Source organism: Erpetoichthys calabaricus, assembly GCF_900747795.2.
Source record: "Erpetoichthys calabaricus chromosome 1 unlocalized genomic scaffold, fErpCal1.3 SUPER_1_unloc_25, whole genome shotgun sequence".
In the NCBI taxonomy this organism is placed as follows: domain Eukaryota; kingdom Metazoa; phylum Chordata; class Cladistia; order Polypteriformes; family Polypteridae; genus Erpetoichthys; species Erpetoichthys calabaricus.
In genome coordinates this window covers 1,824,457-1,852,381 of record NW_026261591.1, presented here as the reverse complement: position 1 = coordinate 1,852,381, position 27,925 = coordinate 1,824,457, and the positions used below count along the sequence as shown (strand labels likewise).

At 42.8% G+C, this 27,925-nt stretch overlaps 1 protein-coding gene across 15 annotated transcripts in view; it reads left to right on the top strand.

Annotated features, from left to right (window-relative positions):
- Positions 1-27,925, top strand: part of LOC114642585 (NACHT, LRR and PYD domains-containing protein 3-like) — a 1,142,003-nt gene that overhangs the window by 281,863 nt on the left and 832,215 nt on the right. For 11 of the 15 annotated variants that reach the window (XM_051921799.1, XM_051921798.1, XM_051921797.1 and 8 more), the window contains 3 exons: positions 9,033-9,206; positions 19,991-20,167; positions 27,019-27,195. In XM_051921799.1, coding sequence (XP_051777759.1) covers positions 9,033-9,206; positions 19,991-20,167; positions 27,019-27,195 — 528 coding nt within the window. The remainder of the gene's footprint in view (positions 1-9,032; positions 9,207-19,990; positions 20,168-27,018; positions 27,196-27,925) is intronic. The other 4 variants (XM_051921811.1, XM_051921802.1, XM_051921810.1 and 1 more) reach the window with 4 other exon arrangements.

Here is a 27,925-nt window from a genome sequence, read left to right as displayed (position 1 = left end):
GCTGGAGCCAATCCCAGCAAACACAGGGCACAAGGCAGGGAACCAATCCTGGGCATGGTGCCAACCCCACACACAAACACACCCACACACCAAGCACACACTAGGGCCAATTTAGAATCGCCAATCCACCTAACCTGCATGTCTTTGGACTGTGGGAGGAAACCGGAGCGTCCGAAGGAAACCCACGCAGACACGGGGAGAACATGCAAACTCCACGCAGGGAGGACCCGGGAAGCGAACCCGGGTCCCCAGGTCTCCCAACTGCGAGGCAGCAGCGCTACCCACTGCGCCACCGTGCCGCCCGATACTTATAATCATTACAGTTAATAACGTTTTTTCTGCTTTCTCAATAGATAGATAGATAGATAGATAGATAGATAGATAGATAGATAGATAGATAGATAGATAGATAGATAGATAGATAGATACTTTATTAATCCCAAGGGGAAATTCCAATCTAATGGAGCTTCAAAGGATCTATCAGGAATAATGGGATAAACTCAACAAATCCAGGTGTGCGAAGCTTATAGAGACTTAGCAAGAAGATTTGAAGCTGGAAATGCTGCCAAAGGGGCTTCTTCAAAGTATTTAGTTAAGTAGCTAAACATTTGTATTAATGAGAGATTACACTTTTCTGAAAACATGTTTTCACTTTGTCATTATGGGTTATTCACTGTTGATGGATAGGCAAAAATGTCAAATGTATATATTTAAAATTTATCTGTAACATAGTAAAACTTGCAGAAAGGGATGGAGTCAGAATACTTTCTCAGCCCACTGTTTGATCAGTTACACAGAACTACTCATACAGTTTATTATTTTTTCACTGCATTTAAGGCCAGTGATTTAAATGTATTACTCAATTATCATTGACTCTTTGAGTAGAAACTTCTGAATTGTTTCTGTATTTGTTTTTCCACTGTAGTGGGTATCCATTTATGTGAAACCTGACCTGTCCTGACCTCCCTGCTACCTTCTCCCCTACCCTGATCTTTGAGTTATCTACTTATATGTCCTACCTAACACCCCCACACCCCCACCCTCCTGATCAAATGCATCTTATCAAGTCATCCCAGTGCCCCATAAACCCGTACCCTTCTATCCTACCCCAGGATGAGCCATGCGTTTAAACTTTCTAATCCCCTCAGTCTTACATGGACTAAAAAGTCAAAAACTTTAGAGATGACCACCATGTCCGTTCCACTCCTCAGTTTGGCACTTAACTCCTTGATTGTCAAAGTGTCACTCTGCTCACACATTTTTCTTTTTTTCCAATATGGCCAATGAGAACTAAATCCCCCCACCCTTGCCAGCAGACTGTTCACCCTTCCAAGGAGGTGTCCCAACTGTCCATCAGGTAGACAGCACACCATACAAGAGTCTGACCACACAAGAACACAAATCTAAATCTCAATCCCTGTAGAGACTGAGTCTTGTACTCGCACTACATTTGTCTTTCTGAGGTGACTGGTTTTCAATTGACCCGCTGGGGCTCCTCCACCACAGAATTGTCAGAGTCACTATCAAGCTCCACAAAGACCTGACAGTGGTTGTCAACTCTCAACTCTGGGCTGGAGCCCTTGGCCAGTGTGCACCTGTGACCTTCTGTGTACTGCATGTCCAACAATGACACACCTGTTTCTACCTGTCTGCTTGAAGTCTCCTCTCAGGTTCACACTATCCCCCTGAAAAACACCTGGGCAATATCTGTAATCTCCTACTGCACCACAGGTTAGCCACATCCTCAAGTTCAGTGATCCTGACTACAAGATGCTGGTTTATCTGGCATCTCCAAACATCAAAGTCAGACTCCAAAAAGTCCAATTTTTTTTTCACAACTTCTCTTTATTACTTTCAGGCCTCCATGAGACACACAGAGATGGTATGTCTGAATCCACAAAAATTCTGGAGGATCAGGCTTCTCCTGGAGATCAATGCACCAGAGCTGTGGGCTTTGAGAGTCAATACACAGAGCTGATGGTCTTTAAACAGTTCAAAAGAACCTACAGTGAGAGGCACCATGAACTTGAGAAAATGGGAAGACAACATGCAAAGCTCATAGAGGAGCGGACAAAAGAGAAATGTGAGCGAATCTGGACTGAGCAGCTTTTTAGGAGGAGTCCTGGAAGTAAGACAGACCCTCACATTGTAGTGGTCAGTGGGGTGGCTGGAATTGGGAAGACCACCATGGTCCAAAAGATAATGTTTGACTGGGCCAGAGGCACTCAGTACCAGAGGTTTGCATTTGTGTTCCTGTTTAAATTCAAGGAGCTCAACCTACTAGACACAGAAACAGAACCACAGATGCCTCTGACCAGGCTGATTGTAAGGCACTATAAATATCTCAATGACCCAAGACTGACAGAAATCCTTCAGAAACCTGAATCTCTCCTCTTTATATTTGATGGACTGGATGAGTACAAACACAAACTGGACTTCACACCCAGGAAGCTCCCCTTAAACCCAGATGACTACTTCCCTGTCCACATCCTGGTCACCAGCCTGGTCAGAAGGACATTACTGAAGGGCTGTACAGTTCTAATCACAACCAGACCAACAGCCCTGGAGGAACTGGACATGGAGAGAGTTGATCGATTTGCAGAGATCCTGGGGTTCTTCCCTGAACAAAGGCTGATGTACTTTAAGAAGTTCTTTGGTGATGCTGCTCAGGGCTCTGAGGCTTTTCAGTATGTGGAGGAGAACGCCATCCTGTACACCATGTGCTTCAACCCCTCATACTGCTGGATTATCTGCTCTGTGCTGAAGAGCCACTTCATGACACCTGAAGAAGAGCGAGGAGCTGCCCCCAGAACTGTCACTGAGCTCTTTGCGATGTTCCTTCTCAACATCCTCACCAATCACAAGCGAGAAGCCAAAGACCAGCGAGAGATTCTGGTCAAACTAGGAAAAATGGCTTATTATGGGGTGGTAAACAGAACTCTTGTGTTTTATGACAAGTTTGAGATGTCCACCTTTGGTCTCCGGCCAATCCTGTCCTCTCCATTCCTCTCAGGGTTCCTCAAAGAAATCCTTCAGAGAGAAAGCACTCTGGAGCACACGACGTACACATTCTACCACCTCACCATACAGGAGTTCATGGCCGCCTGTACCTTCTACCTCGATCCATCAGTGGGCATCGAGGAGCTCCTTGAGAAGCTGGAGTTGTGTAAAGATGGCCGGTTTGAGATTCTCACTCGATTTTTAGCAGGATTGGCCAGGGATTCTGTGTTTAAAACACTGGGGGGAGTCATGGGGGAGTTTGAGAGGAAGACAGCAAAGCGAATACTGGAGTGGGTAAAACAGAAAGCTGAAGAGGCGCTACGGGGACGAGATAAACGTGAAGCTCTGCGAGTGTGTCAGTGGCTCTATGAGACTCAGAATAAGAGATTAATCAGAGACGCCATTGGGAAGGATTTAAAGATGAGTTTTAGTAACATGTCTGTATCTCCTCTGGACTGTGCTGTGCTGGGCTCTGTCATCAGCTGCTGTCAAGAACTTGAGGAGCTCAACCTGACAAACACACCACTGACCTTAGAGTGCATCATGAGACTGGCGCCGGGGCTCATCTGCTGCAGACATGTCGAGTGAGTAATAAAACATTCATGAGTTTAGTTTGACTTTCTGTGGACACAGAGGGTGACATTAGTGTATCCAACAGGGGGTGTCAGGCCTACAGATAGACGAGAGTCCATGTTAGAACATACACTGCTATGTGTCACAGTGGCACCTGAAAGTCACAACAGCAGCTCAATAACAACATAAATTGAATAATAATTTATATAGAAATTCACTATTAGACACTGTTTGTTGAGAAATGAGAAAAGTACAACTGATAAGAAAGTTCTAGAAAAGTCATTTTGGTGTTATTGTTAGATATGTCTGTGCATTGAAAGCCTGTTTTCTAATTTTTGTAGTGTTATTTTTAAAACAATTTTTATTAATAGCTGCAGGAATTTATAACTTTAATCATAATAAGTCAGTTACAAATCAGTAGAATTTTCACTTTTGTCTAAAGAAGCTTACAGGTAAAAATGAGACTCTCCTTCATCATGAAGAATATGAAAGATCAAACACACCTCAGTGTCCACAGAACAGTGACAAGTGACGGGGACACAACCTGTGTGGGGTCTTCATCGATAAATAAACTGCTGTGTGTGCCGTGGCAGGAGACAAGTGAGCAAAACACTCCTTAGCCCCCCAAGTAGACATCAGGTAGGTGATGGGGTCAGACAACTGGTCAGAGGTGGCACAATTACTAATTAGGACAAATGTAGTAACAGACACATTGCATTCAAAAATAAAGAAAATGTTCATCACAAGAAAATAAATAAATAAAAAAAAAAACAACCAATAATTAAACACCACAGCAAAGAATGAATATTCACCTGTTGCACTCATTCAAATCGATAATTTTGGAAAAAAAAAAAAAAGAAATAAATAAATAAACAAATAAATAAATAAAGCTCTAAGATCCCAGCAGCCATCAGCTTACTAAAGTTGCTCCCAATGGCGAGACAAACCACAGCCGTCTAACCTGAGCGCTCCGTCCACTAAACCTGCGTCGCTTCTCCCAAATCAGTTCCCCTCCTGAACTGAAAATCCCCCCTCAGTCTTCTTTCACAGATTTGTAAATGAACCAGCTGTCTGCTACACTAAATTAACATGCGGCCATCTTGTTATGCATTCTGGGAGTCCCCCATTAATAAGAATAACACGGTTAGCACTAATGAACTCCTATAAGAACAAAAGGGGCAACAAACCAACTTCCTCCGGCTGGTCATCTCTCCCCGATTGCTGAGTTTGTTTTATTTCACCTCATCACTCGTCAATCACAAATCACCAGCAGCCTCATATTGGCGTCCAACGGCAGCAGCTGCGTCCTTCATGTGCACCGCGGGTGTAGTCAGGAATGTGGAGCCCCCCAGGCATGTACAGCCAAATCAAATCACAGTGACGCCCCACTTATATCATTCTGACTAATTATGACAACAAAGTAAATACTTTCAAAAATAAATAAAAGAAAGAACTCGCTACTAACTCAAGGTGGTCTCGTTATTTATGGTTGATAAAACATTTTAAGTACAAGTGGGGCTGTAGCCTCTCACAAATAAACACTGAAATGTCTTTGTATAGAAGAAAAGATTCAAAATGTAATCTTTTTAATGGAAACACAAGTTCCATAATTACCGTACTTTGTTAACAATTTTCTCAGTCCAAGTGTTCGGCCGCCCGCCGGTGAGTGGAGGTGAAGGTCCAGCCTTGGAGTGTCGCCCAGAGCTGAGCGGAGTACAATACAATAGCAGACAGTGTGTGTGTGTATAGCGCAGGGACAGACTCTCAGGTGAGTATTGATGATCATAAATATACAATTAGCACAAGTAAAGAAAGAGATTTGTAAAACACACAGAAAACAACGGAGAGAGTGAGCTACAGGAATGGAAAACAACAAAATCTGTCAACTAATTGATTGTTGAACTCTGGTCTGGTTATTCAAAAAAATGATAAAAGCAGATTTTTATTTAATTTCAGTTTGTTTTCTGTTTGCAATTTTATTTTCAGTTTAGTTTTTATTTCTCACTCTTATTTTCACTTTTATTTCATTTAACATAACACTTTTTCGCCACTTTAGTTGCAGTTTTCATTAACAATCCTAACCTCTGAACTCCGGCTGTCCGCACTCCTACTGTAGAAATATGGAGTTCACCTCTGGAACTCGTTTTAGTCAAAGTGATCCCTTCATGGGGGGCAGCACAGAGGTGAGCACTGCTACCCCACATCTCCAGGCCGCAGGGTCAAATCCCACCCTCTTCACTGACTACTTAAGGTCTTTAGGGTGTAAAGCAGTTCAGAAGTAAACCCCCCGATGATCGTCACGTAGCTGACTGGCCTGTGCATACGACAGCAGGACATTAGCAGCAGATTTGTGATGGAGTCACACCTGAGAGTCGACACCATCAGGACTGGCAGCCCTGACACCATGTGGTGTGCCAGCTTTGTGTGGTCAGCAGTGACATGAGAAGGTCATCAGTCTGACCACTTCATGGGCTCACATGTCACATGTCACTTTATATTTACTAACTGACTGAATGTCTTGTCTGAATTCTAGTAATCGACTGACTGCCACCTCTAATCTGACAGCCATATTTAAAATGTTTCTGAATTCACAAACCAAATCCTCAACAGATGGACAGCACTGTGACTTGTCTTGTCATTGTGAATGTCCATTCAGGTGGCTTCTCATCAAGCAGTGACATCAAATGACCAACATGAGCTGACTTTTAGAATTAGGATTTGTCTGACAATCAAACATGTCCTTTGCTAATTCAAACATCTCCTCCATCTTTAGGGTCTCCAGTAAAACAAATCACATGAGGACTGGCTGGTCCTTTACGTGACTCCCACCAGCTACTGGCAGACCACCAGCACCTTGATTAATGTGAGCACTTGAAGTAGAAAGATCAGTTAGAGTTTGTCACAAAGTAGTTGTGACTTGTGTCATCGGGGTCTTTAAATCTTTAACCTCTCCCTAGAGGGGCTTCATATCTTTGTAAACCCGTTTTCTCTCACTGATTCACTCATTTTAAATGATCTGAGTTTAAATCAGGACTACAATTAAAATGGGAGAAAGATGGGAATTGAGAGCCAGAAGAGGAGATCAGAACTGAAAAGATCAAAAAGCCGAGTGTCAAAACTGAAAGTGAAATCCAAACTCGCAGTCCAAACACAAAGCACCAGTTGTGACGTCTGACTTTTAAACACGCGTGTGCTTATTCTTTATGTCACATCCACAAACTCAGATAACACAGAAGTCCAATGGACTGAACTTTATACTCCTTGATCTTTGACAAAACGATTAGTGTGACCCTGATTGTCACTTTATAGCAACTCCTTTACAACAGAAACAGAGAATAGTGACACACAAGAACTGAAGATGGCGTCACAGGAAAATATAAAATATCACCAACTACCTCAAAGTGTAAAGAATTCAGAAGAAGTCATAACACAAAAACACTAAAGAACAAGAAATAAATTTGCAATAATAATGTAAAAAAATCAGTGGAATTCATCACAATAACACACTGTGACCAACATGTGGTACAAGACCACTGAGCAGCTCACCTCGGCCTTGGAGCTTTGGAAAAGTCTGACACTCCCTGTGTCCTGTGGTCTGACGAAGGCCTGAAATGTGGCACTGACCTCGTCTTTGGCTCATCTTTTCGTCGGCCATTAAGAAGATTTCAGTTGTTAGTCGAGCACCGAAACTCAGCTCAGTGTGTCCTCCTTGTTGGAGATCTGCAGCACCTCAGAGTCCAATGACATTTGATTTGTGGCCATCGTCACTTGTACGTCACTCTCATTTGTACACATTTTACTTTAGCTGTTTATTGTCACCATGTCTTTGAGTACTTGACTTATAAATGTGAAGTCAGCCAACACCTTAAAGTCTTATCAGCATAAAAATGAAAAAAGAATCAGCACCAAGAGCTGGTCCCTGATGTGTGTCTAACCACTGTGCCACTGTCCTGTTCATGTCACACGTTTGAGTGTCTGTGTGTCACTTCAGCCCTCCTTAGCCTTCACATTTTGACCAAATGTTTAACAACACAATAATCAAACACTTCAGTCAGTCGACATTTTTAGGTCATCTAAAGACACCAAAGCGCCTGATAAATCAAATTCACTGAGATGGCCGCCTTCTCTTCACACCTTCTCAGGCTGACTGACAGCTCATGTCCCGCCTCCTCTGTCATTCTGGCCAATCCTGATTCCCAGTTCTGTGGCCCGGTGGCTGAGGTGCCGCACTTGACATCCCAGTGACGCAGGTTCAGTTCCTGCCTGTCACATGCTGTGTGACCCTGAGTGAGTCACGTCACCTGTCTGTGCTCAGAGTAAGAACACAAGGAGAGAGCTGGACATGTAAAGTGACTTTGGATTGAAAGGCGCTATATAAAATAAAGGGGATGGCTTTGTCTCTCTTCATATTTTTTATCTGGAATGTCTTCATTTATATTTGCCCACAAATTTTAATTTGTAAACTGCGTCCATTTGTCCACTTTGTCACAGTGACACTCAAACACATTTTTATTCTTTTTTTGATTTTGATTTTTCTGTCTTATTATTTTATCCTCTCTGTTATTTATTATTCAGTTTTATAACTTTGGTGCTTAAGTGTCCATGAAGAGTCCAGGGTCCAAACTCTCTACTGACCACCAAAGCTCTTCAGTCCACTATGTCTGTGACAGCTGGTGTGTGCAGTGACACTGAGAGAGACCCTCGCTATGACACAACAAGCCCGTCACCTTGAACCCGTGTCACCAGCCGGCTGAGTGGAGTTTGTCCATTGAGCTCAGGTGGCTGATAGACCTGTAGAATATGACTGGACAGAGTAAAGATGTCACTGTAAGCAGCCGGTGACCCTCTGTGTGTCCCTCCTGGACTGGACTGTCATGTCCTCCTGTGTCCCATCACCTCTCCTGTCACCTCTCCTTTGGGCTCGTTGTGTTTCTTTGTCCTCTTGTTTGTGTTGTAAGTTTGTGACAAGCGCTGTATAAAATAAAGGCTGACTGATTTACAGCTGCTGTCACCGAACATCTGGAGAGGCTGACATTTGTAAATGGCCTCCTGTCAATCATTTCAGTTGTGTCCTCACCCTGAGTCCTGAATGATGGACAGAAATCTGGGTTTGTCACTCAGCTGTCATCAACTCAGAGAAGTGCATCTGAACACTCAAGTGGAGGACAAGGTCAGACCTGCTGTGTGACACTCCTGTCCAGTGTGACGGCTGATGTCCTCTTATCACTCAGGGTAACCTGACAGACAGAAGATGCTTCAGGTATATAGCGCCTTGAAGGGCAGCATTGGTGTGGAGTTCAAATTGTGTTTCAGTTCAAATGCTAGCAGCAGCCTGCTGTTCAGTGACACACCTGAGCATCCAGCTCTGCTTGTAGTCATCATGTCACTTATTGAGACCACCGATGGCCTGTCTGTCTGTCTCTCCTCATGTCCTCACTTCTCTCTCTTCTTCTCCACAGCCTGTCTTATTGTGGTCTCACCTCCAGATGTTGCTCAGCTCTCTCCTCAGCTTTTTCTGCTCCACACTCACGACTGACTGAACTGACCCTGAGCAAAAACAACATGGAGGATTCAGGAGTGGATCAGCTGTGTGAGGGGCTGAGGAGTGAAAACTGCAAATTAGAGAAACTGGGGTAAGTGAACAACAAGTGTGTGTGTGTGTGTGTGTGAGTGTGTGTCTGTGTGTGTGTGTGTGTGTGTGTCTCATTAATTTTTTTTTTTGTCACATTATGGCTCTGACTTTTCCACTCCCACAACACAAACGCTGTGTTTAATCAGGACAGACTGCAGTGTCCCTTATGGGCAGATAGATGGACGTGAGGTGACACAACTGCAGATTTCCTTTAATAATTTAATTCATAAAGACAGCATTGTGACCCTGAGCCCCTCCACCACACTGGTCACTCTCCTCATCCTCTCTGTCCAGACTGTTGTTTTATTTCTTGTCCCACAACCCCACGCTGTCCATTCTTTATTTTAATCTCGTACTTGTTCCTGTCCTCCATTGTCACTTTCCTCCTTACACTCCTCTGATGTCCTCAGTAAAGTTTGTTAAAAATCACTAAAATAGAATAAGGAGGAGAAACACAGTCAGTGTGAGGAGAAGAGACGACTAAAGTAACAAAAGACAAAGAGGAGTGGACAGCTAGAGCTGGACTGGAGTGACAGATAAGGACAAAAAGAATAGAATAACAAAGATAAGGAGAGACAAGAGAAGTAGATGAACAGATGGAATGAAAGGATGAATAAAAGAGGAGGACAAGGCAGAGGATTAGGAGAAGGAGAGAGACGAGGACAAACAGAGGAACAGGAGGAAAGGTGGACAGCAGCAGTAGAAATGACCAGCCAGCCACCTCAGTGAGCGTGTCAGTGAGATACTCCAGTGTGAGGAGTGGCGCCCTCTTGTGTTTGTAACTCACACTTGTGTCTCTTGTGGGACATTAAAACAAGAATCTCACCACATGATCAGTGTAGGCTGTCACATGACTTTTTCAATAATCCAGTATATAGCGCCTTTTTGATATTCTTATACACACATGGTCTTCACTGATGTCATCAGAGGTCCAAGCCCTCTGCCTCTCAAATCCTTCTTTGTCATTTCAGTCAGTCAGAGTCTTCCTCAATGCCAGCAGACAATCAAACAGTCGACTGGAGGTGTCAATAATTTGACGTCACTAAGGACACCTGTCACACTAGTCCTGTGCTCCACTGGTCACTCTGGTCACTGCGTGATTCTCTTTACTACTAAATACAAAGCTGTGTGGTGACACATGTCAGGGGTCAGTGGTTGTGTTCAGGTTTTAAATTAAAATGGTGGACTCAGAGAGGCGTAGGTGGATGTGGTCGTGTGGGAGAGCAGAGCAGCCCTGGAGTGTTGGTGGTGAATTGGCGGAGCGCACTTTACACCTGCAGACACGTGTGGTTCAGCCAGTGTCCTCATTAGTGTTCTGGGGTCTGTAATTAGACACCTGCACCCCAGTGAGTTTAAAATGAGCTGAGCAGGATAGTCAAGAACAAAACTGAACAGGAAAGAAAAATGAAAAGATGGAGATGGAGGTTAAACAAGAAATAAAGTAAATGTAGAATTGTGAACAAGCTGATGGAAGACGTTGAGAAGGGGGCATGAGTGGAGTGAGCACATGGCACTCCTCAAGGGTCAAGGACAAAACCTGCCTCATTTTAATCTATGGATTGTTTACTCTAATTTTAATCAACACCAAAGAACACTCTTTCTAGTGGGGAATATTTATTTATTTATTAACTTATTTATTGAAGAAGCACTGCACTTTATTTTGGTTTTGAATAATTTGTTCAGTTGTATCATAAGATCACTCAACACTGACCATCTGCTTTTGCTCATTTGTGTTCTTATTGTTCTGCTAATCCTCAGACTTGACTATTGACATCTGCAGGCCACCAAGGCCATCACAAGCCAGTTTAGAGCACAGAGATCAGAGAGGCCACAGAGGAGTCACAGGACAGCTTTAAGTCAACATATTTCAACGTCTTTTAAACAGACAAGTGGGCATTAGCACAAAACAAAAGGACAAAGTCAGGTTCAAGCCTGAACTCAGATGACTGGGCCAAGACAAAGAACTAGGAGAACTAGAAAAAGGCTGAGAACAGCCTGGAGAAAAGGAGCAGAGAGGACAAAATGTAGACCTGAGACAACTTGGGGACAATTCTGTGCACATGTCTATGTGACAAATGAAAACTAGTAACCCACAACAATATGAAAATGTAAATTGCTCAACCCAGCCTGATAGACCAGCTGGACCTTCTTCTTCTTCTTCTTCTTCTTCTTCTTCTTCTTCTTCTTCTTCTTTCAACTGCTCCCATTACGGGTTGCCATAGCGGATCATCTTCTTCCATATCTTTCTGTCCTCTGCATCTTGTTCTGTTACATATTTACCTGCGTATCCTCTCTCTCCACAACCATAAACCTCCTCTTAGGCCTTCCTCTTTTCCTCTTCCCTGGCAGCTCTATCTTTAACATCCTTTTCCCAATACACCCAGCATCTCTTCCCTGCACATGTCCAAACCAACTCAATCTCGCCTCTCTGATTTTGCCTCCCAACAGTCCAACTTGATCTGACCCTCTAATGTCCTCATTTCTAATCCTATCCATCCTCGTCACACCCAATGGAAATCTTAATATCTTTAACTCTGCCACCTCCAGCTCTGTCTCCTGCTTTGTGGTCAGTGTCACTGTCTCTGACCCATATAACATAGCTGGTCTCACTATCATCCTGTAGACCTTCCCTTTCACTCTTACTGTAACCCGTCTGTCACAAATCACTCCTGACACTCTTCTTCACCCATTCCACCCTGCCAGCACTCTCTTTTTCACCTCTCTTCCACACTCCCCATTACTCTGTACTGTTGATCCCAAGTATTTAAACTCATCCACCTTCGCCAACTCTACTCCCTGCATCCTCTCCATTCCACTGACCTCCCTCTCATTCACACACATGTATTCTGTCTTGTTCCTACTGACCTTCATTCCTCTCCTCTCTAGAGCATATCTCCAACTCTCCAGGGTCTCTTCAACCTGCTCCCTACTATCGCTACAGATCACAATGTCATCAGCAAACATCATAGTCCATGGGGATTCCTGTGTAATCTCGTCTGTCAACCTGTCCATCACCATTACAAATAAGAAAGGGCTCAGAGCCTATCCCTGATGTAATCCCACCTCCAACTTGAATGCATCTGTCACTCCTACCGCAGACCTCACCACTGTCACACTTCCCTTGTACATATCCTGTACAACTCTTACGTACTTCTCTGCCACTCCCAACTTCCTCACACAATACTACAGCTCGTCTCAAATCACCTTGTCATATGCTTTCTCCAGGTTCATAAAGACGCAATGCAACTCCTTCTGGCCTTCTCTTTACTTCTCCATCGACACCCTCAGAGCAAACATCACATCTGTGGTGCTCTTTCTTGGCATGAAACCATCCTGCCGCTTACTAATCATCACCTCACTTCTTAACTGAGCTTCCACTACTCTTTCCCATAACTTCATGCTGTGGCTCATCATTTTTATTCCCCTGTAGTTACTACAGTCCTGCACATCTCCCTTATTCTTAAATATCAGGCACCAGTACACTTCTTCTCCACACCTCAGACATCCTCTCACTTTCCAAGATTCCATTAAACAATCTGGTTAAAAACTCCACTGCCATCTCTCCTAAACACCTCCATGCTTCCACAGGTATGTCATCTGGACCAACAGCCTTTCCATTCTTCATCCTCTTCATAGCTGTCCTTACTTACTCCTTGCTAATCCGTTGCACTTCCTGATTCACTACCTCCACATCATCCAACCTTCTCTCTCTCTCATTCTCTTCATTTATCAACCTCTCTAATCCTCTCTTTTCATCTGCTCAACACACTCTCCTCATAAAAAAGACCACCAGACATTCACAAAGCTGCTGTTCACTTCCACTCTACCACATTAGGGGTGACTCAGGAAAAACTGACACAATGTGACTGCACTTTCATGACATTTTGTATCCATTAAGTCCTGAAGAAAAGGATGTTGTAATTGTATTGTAATGACAAGATAAATTCTTTTCATCATGTTACAGTCCCTGACTTCACTAGCAATTAGTCATTTGTGTTACACGTGTGAAGTAAATGTTTGGAGGGCAGACATTCCATCTCACATAACAAGGAAGCTTTAGCTTTTCGTAAAGGAGACAATTGTCCCCAAGTGCTTGAAAGTCACCAGCATCATACCTGTGCCAGTGACATCAGCTGTTTCCTGCATCAGTGACCATCACCTAATGGCAATCATAATGGTTATCATGAGAGGCTACTTATGAGGTACATGAACACTGATGTCAAAGCCTCAAATGACCAACTCCAGTTTGTCACTCCAATGATCCCATGTCCTTTGCCCTTCACCTGGCCCTGTCCCACCTCAGTAAATAGGACATTCACGTCAGGATGCTGTTCACTGATTTCATTTCAGCATTTACAGCTGCCATCCCTCATAAACTGGTGGAGAAACTGCATCTGCAGGCCCTCTGATATGGTGCAGGACCATCAGTCTCTGGACACTTTATTCACCGGCTGTATGGTAGAAGGTACCTGAACAGAGAGGTCATTTCTATCTGTCTGTGTGACGTCTTCTTTCCACAGACTGTCAGTTCTTCTCCACACCAAAGTTTGCACTCACACGTCTCCTTTGTCGTTATGTTTGCCATGTCTTTGTAGAGTTCGTTCTTGCAATGTAACTCCATCTCTGTATGTTGTAGAGTCACGCGGTGCTTGCCAGTGCAGGCCCAATATACTTTTACTCACTAGAATGGAGATCATGCCACTGTGGCCAACACTCCCTTTTTAATCAGATCTACGTTGACTGGCACAGCTTATCCTGCTTCTGACTTGGCACTGATATCATCCCAGCTGACACCATTGCAATGTAGATATCATATAAGACAATGTCTGTGCAGCCAGCAGCTACAATTCAAAAAGATTTCGTCCAGATGTCTGCAGTTATACTTCAATTTAAACATAAGACCACCAAGCCAGCTTCTTAATATGTTTATATGTGTTTATAAAGTCCACTTGCCATCTGCAACTCTTTGTTGGGTGGCATATTATTTCTAGGCACTCTGTCCTTCTTTGACATTGGTGTGACATTAACATTTATATTTATATGCTTGACAGACACTTTTACCCAAAGCGACTTACAAAGGAGGTCAACATAAAAAAGTAACATCAGTCTATGGACTTATTAAAGCAAGTGTGGCAGGACAGGTTACAAAAGTTGATCATCACAAACGAAGAGCTATACAGTAAAGCCAGCATAAAAGACAAATGGTCATTTAACAATATGGCAGATATTTACAGAGTATGAAACATTCTTTAACTGTTTGGTGGATATTCACAGAGCAGGAGGGTCTTCAATCGCTTCTTAAACACATTGAGGGAGTCAGCAGTTCAGATTGAGGTGGCAGCTTGTTTAACCAACTAGGAGCTCCACATGAAAAGCATCTGAATTGACATTTGGTACGACACAGAGGTGACATCACCAGACGCTGTTCACTGGCAGACTTATGTGGGCGAGAAGGACCACAGCACCTCACCAGTGTCTCCATATACTCAGGTATTGACTCAATGACTACTCTGTTGGAAAGCATCAAGGATTTGAACTTAATGTACAGTATGCTGCTACAGAGAACCAAAGTAGAAATCTGAGGAGAGGTGTGACTTGCACCTGTCTTGGCTGGTTGAATACAAGATGGCCGCTCCATTTTTGACCATTTGTAGTACCTTGACAGCATACAGTGGCTATACAAAGTCTACACACCAATGCCAAAATAGCAGGTTTTCTGTGTTAAAAAAATGAAACCAAGATGAATCCTGTCATGACAGACTTTTTCTCTCTGCCATATTAGTTCTACAGAATGTTTGTTTGTTTATTGTTGCACTTGTTTTTTTTTTTACGTTATATAAATATAAAATACTGGACTTCAACAGTCTCATATTTCCAGTCATCTGACTGTGACTCCTGCACTCAGCTTTCTGTTAGCTAAACCTTGTGAATTAGCGCATTTCCAGAGGTCCCTGACACCCCTCTATTACAACATCTGTCTAAGATTAATGAGAAGACAAGGAGATATCTGGTCAGGGAGGCCAGCAAGAGGTCTACAGCAACACTAAAGCAGCTGCAAAATTTCCTGACAAGTCCTGGCTGTTTTCTACATGAGACAACAATCCGTCATTTTCTGGGTTGTGGGAAAGGGCAGTGAGACGAAAGCCTTTTCTCACAAAGCAAAACATCCAAGCCTGGGTAAAACTATATGCACTCTCCCACAAGTATGTGGAAAGATGTATTATGGTCTGATGAGACCAAGTTTGAACTATTTGGCAATAATTCCAAATGGTATGTTTGAACCAACACAGAACTACATCAAAAGAACACCATGAGACCCACAGTGAAGCACACTGGAGGCAGTGTCAGGCTTTGGGGTTTGCATTTCTTCAGCTTTAACTGGGGCTTTAGTCATGGTGGATGGAGTCATGAAGAGCTCCAAGTGTCAGTCTATTTTGGAACAAAACCTTCAAGCATCTGCTAGGAAACTGAAGAAGAAGAGGAACTTCACCTTTCAGCATGACACCAGGTTTTTGTAGCATGTTCTCCTAATTTTCACTGACAGTCTCTGATTTGTTTTCACCTTCTTTGTACAGATTGCAGTTTTACAATGAATGAGGTATGAGCTCTGACAGGATTTCTCTTGGTTTCATTTATTATCATTTTGGAGGGGGTGTGTAGACTTTTTATTTTCACTGTATGTGGGTGCTCCTGCTAATGGTGAGTTACAGTAATTCAGGAGTGATAAGAACAAAACCTTGACCAGAAGTCGGGCTGTGTATTCAGTCAGGTAATGTCTGATCTTGTAGATGTTATACAGAGTGAATTTGCATGAATGAGAGACATCAGAAATGTGGTCAGAGAAAGATGGCTGCTTATCACCACCCCAAGGCTGCGTATGGACTTGTCAGCTGTTAGTGACAATGAGCTGTGCAGAGATGGAGAGCTGAACAGACTGACTGGCCAGAGTAACAAGAAGCTCCATCTTTGCCAGGCTGAGCTGTAGATGCTGGTATTTCAACCTGATCTAGGTTGAAATACCAGTAAGACGTACAGAGAATTCAGCTGATGCCATGTTTTCCTCAGGGGAGAATGACAGGTACAGCTGTGCACCGTCAGCAGAGCACAGATATGAGAAATCATTGAATTGGATGATGGGGTCCAGAGAGGTGATGTAGAGAGAGAAGAGTAGAGGACTCAGCATTGACCCTGGGGCAGCCCTGTGCATGTCTGATGCACCATTGACATTTCTTCTTGCCAGGACAGATGATGGAATCTGCCCAAGATCTAGGTCTCAATCCATCTGAGAGAAGTCCTGGTGGTGTCAGGTTCAGAGAGGGGGGTGCAAAGAATCTCATGATTGACTGTGTCAAAGGCTGAGAAGATATCTAGAAGGATCATGACTGATGACATGTTGACAGCTGTAGCTAACCGTAGCTGGTCAACCACAATCAGTAGAGCTGCCTCAGTAGAGCAGTAACTTTTGATGCTAGACTGTTTGGGATCAAGCAGACAAGTAAAAAAAAGTCTTGGTTAGACACACAGCACAGTCAAGTGTTTTGGATGGATAGGAAAGGAGAGAGACAGGCCTGTAATAGCTAACTTAGGACAGATTGAGTGTTGTTTTTTGAGGAGTGGGGTTATCAGAGCAGGTCTAAACATCGTAGGAAAGGTACTTGAGATGAGCGAGGTGTTAATGATGTGATGATGTGTGTAATTTCAGAAATGAGTGAGGAGAGATAGCCTGAAGGAGATGTGAGGAAATGGGGGAGTGGACAGGTATTGGGGTGACTGGAGAGGAGGTTGGAAACATTAGCGGCAGAAAGTGGAGAGAACGTGGAGAATGTTGGGTGATGCTTGGCAGGAGGAATGATGACTGGCAGTGATGATGAGAACTGACCACTGATAGCAGCCACCTTTTGACCTAATCAAGGAGGTTGGAGGAGGAGGTGGTAGAGGGTTAAAAATAAAGGTGAAAGTGCAGAACAGAGAGTGTGTGTCAGAAGTGTTGTTAATTCTGGTCTGATAGAAAAGTACCTTAGCATTGGTGGTGGCAGAAGCGAAGGATGATAGAAGGGATTATACTTAACCAGGTATGCCTGAGCCTTTGACTTCCTCCATTTCCTATCAGCTGTCCTAAGCTCAGTGTTTTGACTCTGAAGTACTTCATAAAGCCAGGGGCAGGAGGGTCTTCCACATGCAGGCCTAGAAAAGAGAGGACAGACATTGTCAAGACAGGAGGGCAGAGTTAAGCATAGGGTGCCTGTGGCAATATTGGTATTGAGAGTGGAGAAATGGTCAGGAGGAGAGAGAGAAGAGGAGACCAGGGAAGAGTAGCTGGTGGGAGAGAAGGAGCGATTGAGATGGCAGAAGGATACAGTGGGTGTTATAGAAGAGGTAAGAAACAGAGAGAATTGAATGAAGAAGTGGTGAGACGTGTGTAGTGGAGTGACAGTTGCCTTTGTAGGAGTGCAGTTGTGTGAAACATCATTGTCAAGGAGATTGTCGGCCTTTTGAATGGTGAGTTGGTGTGTTATGTCAAATGAGGAAAGAAGATCAAGAAAGTCTGCAGCAGGAGGACTGACCAGGTGGATGTTCAGGTCCCTGATGTTTAGAAGTGGGCTGCTGTGATCTGGGAGGGAAGAGAGCACTCCATCCAGCTCATCGAGGACCTTCTTGAGCAAAACTGGAGGGTGATAAATAACAATACTGTTAATGTTAATAGGATGGGAGACAGTAGTTGGCTTGTACTCAATGACTGTGTAGTTATATGGCAAGTCAAATGAACATTTAGAGAAAACTCAAAATGAATCTAGATATATTAAAATGCAGTTTATTTTTTAAGATATTTGAAACTCATTTTGGGATATCTTAAAATTAATTCCTCAACATTTTATGATATCTGCAATCCATTTTGAGACGTCTCAAATGCTTTCAAGATGTCTCAAATGAATTTAGAATTTTCATATAGAAAGCCAAATTAACATTTAGAGATATCTTCAAATACATTTCAAAATGTCTTAAAATACATATTTAGATATCTTAAAGTAACTTCCTGTGTATACATTTTCTGATATCTTGAAATCACTTCCTGCAAAATTTACTGTTCTTTTAATGGGACTTCCTGTCTTTTCTAAGATATCTTAAACTGAGTTTCAGATATCCATCCATTATCCAACCCGCTATATCCTAACACAGGGTCACGGGGGTCTGCTGGAGCCAATCCCAGCCGACACAGGGCACAAGGCAGGAAACAAACCCCGGGCAGGGCACCAGCCCAGAGTTTCAGATATCTTAAAAAGTAAATTATATTTTAAGATATCTGAAATTCATTATGAAATATGTCTCAATGTTAATTTGACTTGCCATAGAAAAAGATCTGTGTGGACAATGAAAGCAGCCTTGGAGACTTTGGATTGAATCTTCATTCCAGAGCTTCACTGTCTTCTTGTGGGCTTTTAAATTCCTACAGAAAGTGTTGAATGTAAGAAATAGTGAGGAGTATTTCACATGAGTGCTGCAGAATTACAAACAAAGTGCAAATCAGAAAATGTGTTTGTGCTTTTGGTGCCTTTGTTTAAGGCCTGGTGACAAAGGTTAGGCTTCTGATGCTTTGGTCTGAGTGTTCACTTTCAGCGTGTCGACTAAAGCTGTGATAATCGTCTCTGATGACATTGAGGGGTGAGCCTTAGGATGAATACAAACAACGGTGACAAATATTTGTGGAAATTCTCTGGATGAGTAGAGTGGTTTGAGTGACACGCTGAGCAGTTCAATGTCCGCAGAGCTCACTGCTTTCTGACTGTTACTGATTGAGACCCCCATTTATATACAGATGGGCAGATGCCACCGGGCCCTTTACCTGTGACGATGATGTCTCAATGATGAGCTCTGTGACACTGGTGGACTCAGAGAGACACGTCTCATAATGCAGGCTTCTCTGTATTCTGTCTGAACGCAACTTTTAGTTTGGAATTCATCAAGTTGATTACGTAAGGACTGCACAGTCGCCATTATTACAGTCCAAGTGGAATGTGTTGGGTTACCTGATACCTCAAACAAGCCCCTCCACATATGTGCCATTTCAGTGTCCTCCGCTTCTCACCTTCACCAGACTCATCCTGTCTCTTCAAAGCGGAAAGTTCTGGAAGCAGCTCCGGTCTGTGTCTGCACTTGGCAGGTACCATCACAGTAGACAATCCTAGCTGTACTGAATCACTCAGGTAAATACAAGACGCATTGGGACAACAGCAAGAAAAGTGAAAAAGTATCACCAAAAAAATAAAAACAAATAAAAGCAGAGACTCCATAACTCTTCAGTGACACATATATCCTTTTATTTCTGTTCAGAAAATGAACCCATGATTAAAAATTAATAACAACAAATAAAAAAACTTCAACAAAGACAGTGACAAACAGACCTGCTGCTGGTCACCACTAGAGCTGCCAGTCCTGAGTGGTAAATGACAGACCAGAATTCCAGTTTGTCATCCTCACCCCATGGTCACCTGTGACAAGTCCATCTGGTCACCTGAGTGCAGGACACCATCAGTCTCATGTCTGTGACGTTCTTATCCAGTATTGACGTCCACATGTCAGTTTAAATGACCAGTCAGTCCAGTGTGAAGGCAGGAGACCCTGTCAGGTATATAGCGCCTTACTTTATAAGAATGGCAGTGGTCTCGTGTTCACACTGCACTTCAGTGAAAAGTCAGAATACAAGTGCCCATTGAACCTTTGTGTTGTTTGTCCTTCTGTCTGTTTGTCTCTCCTCATGTCCTCACTTCTCTCTCTTCTTCTCCACAGCCTGTCTCGTTGTGGTCTCACCTCCAGATGCTGCTCAACTCTCTCCTCAGCTCTTTGTGCTCCACACTCACGACTGACTGAACTGAACCTGAGCAAGAACAAGGACATGGAGGATTCAGGAGTGGAACAGCTGTGTGAGGTGCTGAGGAGTGAAAACTGCAAATTAGAGAAACTGAAGTAAGTGAACAACAAGTGTGTGTGTGTGTGTGTGTGTGTGTGTGTGTGTGTGTGTGTGTGTGTGTGTGTGTCTCATGAATTTTATTTCCTGTCACATTATCACTCTGACTTTTCCACTCCCACAACACAAACGCTGTGTTTAATCAGGACAGACTGCAGTCTCCTTTATTGACAGACAGATGGACATGAGGTGACACAACTGCAGATTTCCTTTAATAATTCAATTCATAAAGACAGCATTGTGACCCTGAGCCCCTCCACCACACTGGTCACTCTCCTCATCCTCTCTGTCCAGACTGTTGTTTTATTTCTTGTCCCACAAGCTCACGCTGTCCATTCTTTATTTTAATCTTGTACTTGTTCCTGTCCTCCATTGTCACTTTCCTCCTTACGCTCCTCTGATGTTCTCACTAAAGTCTGTTAAAAATCACTAAAATAGAATAAGGAGGAGAAACACAGTCAGTGTGAGGAGAAGAGACGACTAAAGTGGCAGAAGACAAAGAGGAGTGGACAGCTAGAGCTGGACTGAAGTGACAGATGAGGACAAGGAGAATAGAATAGCAAAGATAAGGAGAGACAAGAAAAGGAGATGAACAGATGGAATGAAAGGATGAATAAAAGAGGAGGACAAGGCAGAGGATTAGGATAAGGAGAGAGAGGAGGACAAACAGAGGAACAGGAGGAGAGGTGGACAGCAGCAGTAGAAATGACCAGCCAGCCACCTCAGTGGGTGTGTCAGTGAGATACTCCAGTGTGAGGAGTGGCGCCCTCTTGTGTTTGTAACTCACACTTGTGTCTCTTGTGGGACATTAAAACAAGAATCTCACCACATGATCAGTGTAGGCTGTCACATGACTTTCTCAATAATCCAGTATATAGCGCTTTTTTGATATTTTTATACCCACATGATCTTCACTGATGTCATCACAGGTCCACACCCTCTGCCTCACAAATCCTTCTTTTGTCATTTCAGTCAGTCAGGGTCTTCCTCAATGCCAGCAGACAATCAAACAGTCGACTGGAGGTGTCAATAATTTGACGTCACTAAGGACACCTGTCACACTAGTCCTGTGCTCCACTGGTCACTCTGGTCACTGCGTGATTCTCTTTACTACTAAATACAAAGCTGTGTGGTGACACATGTTAGGGGTCAGTGGCTGTGTGCAGGTTTTTAAATTAAAATGGTGGACTCAGAGGGGCGTAGGTGGATGTGGTAGTGTGAGGGAGCAGAGCAGCCCTGGAGTGTTGGTGGTGAATTGGCGGAGCGCACTTTACACCTGCAGACACGTGTGGTTCAGCCAGTGTCCTCATTAGTGTTCTGGGGTGTGGAATTAGACACCTGCACCCCAGTGAGTTTAAAATGAGCTGAGCAGGATAGTCAAGAACAAAACTGAACAGGAAAGAAAAATGAAAAGATGGAGACGGAGGTTAAATGAGAAATAAAGTAAATGCAGAATCGTGAACAAGCTGATGCAGTGGAGCAGAGACAAGTGATCAAGAAGTGGTCCTGAGAGGAGCGAGCACATGGTAAGTGTAAGGGGCAAGGACAGGGGCATTGAAGAAGCACTGCACTTTATTTTGGTTTTGCACACTTTGTTCAGTTGTATCATAAGATCACTCAGCTCTTACCATCTCCTTTTGCTCGTTTGTGTTCTTATTGCTCTGCTCATCCTCAGACTTGACTATTGACGTCTCAGTTTCAAGAGAGTATGACAGCTGCAGGCCACCAAGGCCATCACAAGCCAGTTAAGAGCACGGAGATCAGAGCACAGAGGAGTCACAGGGTGGCTTTAAGTCAACATTTTTTAATGTCTTTAAAATGGACAAGGCATTAGCACAAAACAACTGCTAAGAACAACAAGGACAAACTTGGGTTCAAGCCTGACCTCAGACTACTGGGCCGAGACAAAGAACTGGAAGGACTAGAAAAAGGCTGAGCACAGCTTGAAGAAAAAAAGCAGGGAGGACAGAGGAGATCTGAGACAAGCTTGGGACAATTCTGTGCACGTGGCTATATGACAAGTGACAACTAGTAACCCACAACAAGAAGAAAATGTAAAGTTGCTCAACCTGCCTGACATACCACCTGGACCAGCCAATAGCAGATAAAAAAGACCACCAGACATTTACAAAGCTGCTGTTCCCTTCTACTACACCACATTAGGGGTGACTCAGGACAAAGTGACACCATGTGACTGCACTTTCATGACATTTCCTATCCATTAAGTCATGAAGAAAAGGATATTGTAATTATAATGTGATGATATATAGTGGGGGTTGTAGAAGAGTAAAAGAGAGATGAAGCAGAGAAATCTGAATTGAAATAGTAGTCAGAAGTGTGTAAGGGAGTGATAGGGGCATTTGTGGGAGTGACGTTGTGTGACAGAACAACGTTGAGCAGATTGATGGCCTTTTGAGTTGGTGTGTTTTGATGTAGGGAGAAAGAAGAGTGAGAAAGTCTGCAGCAGGAGGACTGACCAGGTGGATGTTCAGGTCCCTGGTGTTTAAAAGAGGGCTGCTGTCATCAGGGAGGGAACAGAGAAGTCCATTCAGCTCGTCAAGGACATTTTTGAGAAAAACTGGAGGGTGATAAATAACAACACTGTTAATGTTAATTGGATAGGAGACAGTAATTGCTTTGTACTCAAAGACTGCTTAGTTGTATGGCAAGCCAAATTAACATTTAGAGATATTTCAAAATTAATTTATATATTTTAAAACACAATTTACTTTTTAAGATATCTGAAACTCATTTTGAGATAACTTAAAATAAGTTCCTTAATATTTGACGTATTTCAATGCATTTCAAGAAACCTTACATGCATTTTCATTGATCTTAAATTGACCATGTATGCATTTCAAGATATCCCAAAGTCACTTTCTGTAAAATTGTCTATTCTTTCAAAGTGACATCCTGTCTATGTATTTGAGGTATCTGAAAATGGACAGGAAGATGATTTGAAATATCTGGAAATGTATTTCACATATCTTTAATTGTATTGTAGATAGTTGAAAATGCTGTTCTGATACCTCGAAATACTGTAAGTTAATGTCTTTTTAAAGCTATCTCAAATTGTATTTGAGATATCTTGAAATAGATGCATTTTCAGATACAGTATCTTTAATTCATTATGAGATATTTTAAATGCACTTCCAGATATCCTGAAATGTTAATTTGGCTTGCCATATGGGAAGTTATTTTACGATATCTCAAAATATAATTAATATATTAAAAAGCATTTAAGATATCTTGAAATTCACTTTTATTTGAAACACCTAAAATACATTTTTAGACATCACAAATGAATTTCACTATATCTTTAGATAGATAGATAGATAGATAGATAGATAGATAGATAGATAGATAGATAGATAGATAGATAGATAGATAGATAGATAGATAGATAGATAGATAGATAGAACTTTGCTTGTCCCCAGGGGATATTTAGCAATAGAGATGATTGAATATAACACAAGGGGAATTACAGTAATGATATGTGAAAATATTAAATGAGAGACAGCCCTGGTCAGAGTCACCAATGACCTCCTGATGGCTGCTGACCAGGGCTCTCCATCACTCCTTATGCTCCTGGACCTCACAGCTGCATTCGATACGGTAGATCATAATATTCTCCTTCATCATCTTCACTATATAAATGGACTTTCTGGCATTGCTTTAGAGTGGTTTGAGTCCTATCTTACAGATAGGGCTGAGTATGTGGCCTTGGGAGATGCTAAATCTCATACCTGCACTGTCACTTGTGGAGTCCCACAAGTATCAGTCCTTGGGCCAACCCTCTTTAATATCTAAATGCTACCCCTGGGTCACATCATCCACAAGCATGGAGTTTCATTCCATTGCAATGCCAATGATAAGCAGCTCTACAGTATGTGAGACTGGATTCAACTTCTCTTACACCTCCATCAACTCTTTCTTCTTGCTTGGATGAGATTGAGGTCTGGATGTCCAAGAACATCCTCAAGCTGAACAGCACCAAAACTGAAGCTCTTTTAATTGGCACCCCCCATCAACTTCGTTCCTCTGTAAATTTTATTTCCTTTTCTGACCGTACCATTACCCTCTGTCCTTCTGTTAAAAATCTGGGTGTCAAGTTAGACTCCCATCTGTCATTTGATACACATTTCCATCACCTTTGTCTCTGAAATATAGCCAAACTCTGTCCCTACCTTTCCCTCTGTGATGCTGAAAAGCTGGTTCATGCCTTTGTCTCCTCCAGGCTGGACTATTGTAATGCACTCCTCATTGGGATACCCAACAAGAGCCTTCAAAAGCTCCAACAAATTCAAAATAGTGCTGCAAGAATCCTGATGAGGGTGCGGAAATATGAACACATTTCACCAATCCTTCGGTCACTTCATTGGCTCCCTATCCACCTCCGTATCGAATACAAACTTTGTTTGTTTACTCACCAGTGTATTCATGAAAATGCTACACAATATCTCGAGGAACTCCCAATACTACAATCCACTACAAGAAACCTCCGTTTTACAAATACCTACCACCTTTGCCACCCCTGTGACCAAACTTCGTACAATGGTTGACTGAGCCTTTGCAGCCGCTACTCCACGGCTCTGGAATGTTCTACCAGAGAGCCTGAGAACACAGCAGATTGTGGGCTGTTTTAAAAAACAGCTAAAGACATTTCTATTTAGGAAAGCTTATTAACAAGAATGCTATAATTATTGTTGTTTATCTCTGTTTTTATCTTGCTTTGCTTTTGTTTAAACTTTTTATGTTTGCACTTTGAGATTTACTGCTAATGTAAAGTGCCCTATAAATAAAATGCATTATTAGATAGATAGATAGATAGATAGATAGATAGATAGATAGATAGATAGATAGATAGATAGATAGATAGATAGATAGATAGATAGATAGATAGATAGATAGATAGATAGATAGATAGATAGATAGATAGATAGATAGATAGATAGATAGATAGATTTTTGGTGCCCTATTATGGGGGACACTTTGCAAGCAGCAACAAGATTAATTTTAATTTTAAAATCCATCCATCCATCCATCCATCATCCAACCTGCTATATCCAAACACAGGGTCACAGGGTTCTGCTGGAGCCAATCCCAGCCAACACAGGGCGCAAGGCAGGAAACAAACCCCGGGCAGGGCACCAGCCTGCCGCAGCTGAATGCCACTATTTAATTATTATTATAATGTTTTAAAGCCCCTTATCATACAATAGACACCCAAACGTTTTAAGCATCATAGACTAAAGTCCCATCTGAGCCCCGAAGCTTAAACTTCATTATTTTCGTAGTAGTTCCACCTGTATATATAATAGAAATTAATAGGCAAAGTGAAATACATAGAAATATAAAGAAATAATAAACAAAAAGACAGAAACTACTTTTAACCTGATAATGAAGAAAATTAAAAATAGGTAAAAAGTAAAGTTATATTAAACTTTCTATAAAGTGATAGATAAATGTAATGGTAAACATATATAATGGACATAATTAAGGACACCCATCCATTATCCAACCCGCTGAATCCGAACACAGGGTCACGGGGGTCTGCTGGAGCCAATCCCAGCCAACACAGGGCACAAGGCAGGAACCAATCCTGGGCAGGGTGCCAACCCACCGCAGGACACACACAAACACACCCACACACACTAGGGCCAATTTAGAATCGCCAATCCACCTAACCTGCATGTCTTTGGACTGTGGGAGGAAACCGGAGCGCCCGGAGGAAACCCATGCAGACACGGGGAGAACATGCAAACTCCACGCAGGGAGGACCCAGGAAGCGAACCCAGGTCCCCAGGTCTCCCAACTGCGAGGCAGCAGCGCTACCCACTGCTCCACCGTGCCGCCAAATTAAGGACAATACACATAATCCAAACAAACAATATTGGTCTGCTGATATGGTGACTGGAGGACAGACCTGCACAAGTTGCTTTGTAATGTCGGGGCACCAACTGGGTGTCCCCCTTTAATGAAGTCAAATGAAACAAAACAAAGTGGACGCGATGGCCTCAACAAAACACACCTTTTCAACTCAATAGACAAATTTTCTTTGCAGTTGTGTGAGCACGATGGCGCTTGCTTCATGTCGAGTTTCCAGGTCCAACAGCAGACTCCATACTCTGGTGGTCAGCAGCTTTTCAAGAGTCCCACCTAGAAGGACAGGGGCAGCTCTGGGCACTGCGGCTGAGTCAGTTCCCCTCATTTGGTTTCTTCTCAGAGCTGCAGGTGCATAAGAGAGACAGTCAGTGTGTCCCTTGACTTAAATTCAACAGTTTTTATGGTATAACCTAACATTTTATATTATGTTTTAAATTGCTCCTGTACATTACTTCGTCAATTAAAATGTTGTGTCAACATAAACCCCTAAATGCTTTTCAGAGGTCTCTTCCTGTAGCTCAGTGTCTCCCATTTTCTATTTATAATTGACTGTACTGAATCACTCAGGTGAATAGAAGATGCATCTGGATGACAGCAAGTAAAGTGAAAAAGTATCACCAAAATAATAAAAACAAATAAAAGTGGAGACTCCATAACACTTCAGTGACATATATATTCCTTTATTCCTCAGTCTCATGTCTGTGATGTTCTTATCCAGTGTTGATGTCCACATGTCAGTCTGAATGACTTGGCACCAGTCAGTCCAGCGTGAAGGCAGGAGACCCTGTCAGGTATATAGCGCCTTACTTTATAAGAATGGCAGTGGTCTCGTGTTCACACTGCACTTCATTGAAAAGTCAGAATACAAGTGGCCATTGAACATTTGTGTTGTTTGTCCTTCTGTCTGTCTGTCTGTCTGTCTGTGTCTCCTCATGTCCTCACTTCTCTCTCTTCTTCTCCACAGCCTGTCTAAATGTTGTCTCACCTCCAGATGTTGCTCAGCTCTCTGCTCAGCTCTTTCTGCTCCACACTCACGACTGACTGAACTGAACCTGAGAGAAAACAACAAAATGGAGGATTCAGGAGTGGATCAGCTGTGTGAGGGGCTGAGGAGTGAAAACTGCAAATTAGAGAAACTGGAGTAAGTGAACAACAAGTGTGTGTGTGTGTGTGTGTGTGTGTCTGTGTGTGTGTGTGTGTGTGTGTGTGTGTGTGTGTGTGTGTGTTTGTGCGTGTGTGTGTCATTAATTTTATTTCTTGTCACATTATCACTCTGACTTTTCCACTCCCACAACACAAACGCTGTGTTTAATCAGGACAGACTGCAGTGTCCCTTATGGACAGACAGATGGACGTGAGGTGACACAACTGCAGATTTCCTTTAATAATTCAATTCATAAAGACAGCATTGTGACCCTGAGCCCCTCCACCACACTGGTCACTCTCCTCATCCTCTCTGTCCAGACTGTTGTTTTATTTCTTGTCCCACAAGCCCATGCTGTCCATTCTTTATTTTAATCTCGTACTTGTTCCTGTCCTCCATTGTCACTTTCCCCCTTACACTCCTCTGATGTCCTCACTAAAGTTTGTAAAAATCACAAAAATAGAATAAGGAGGAGAAACACAGTCAGTGTGAGGAGAAGAGACGACTAAAGTGACAGAAGACAAAGAGGAGTGGACAGCTAGAGCTGGATTGGAGTGACAGATAAGGACAAGGAGAATAGAAGAGCAAAGATAAGAAGAGACAAGAGAAGGAGATGAACAGAGAGAAGAAAAGGATGAATAAAAGAGGAGGACAAGGCAGAGGAACAGGAGGAAAGGTGGACAGCAGCAGTAGAAATGACCAGCCAGCCATACACAGAAAGAGAAGG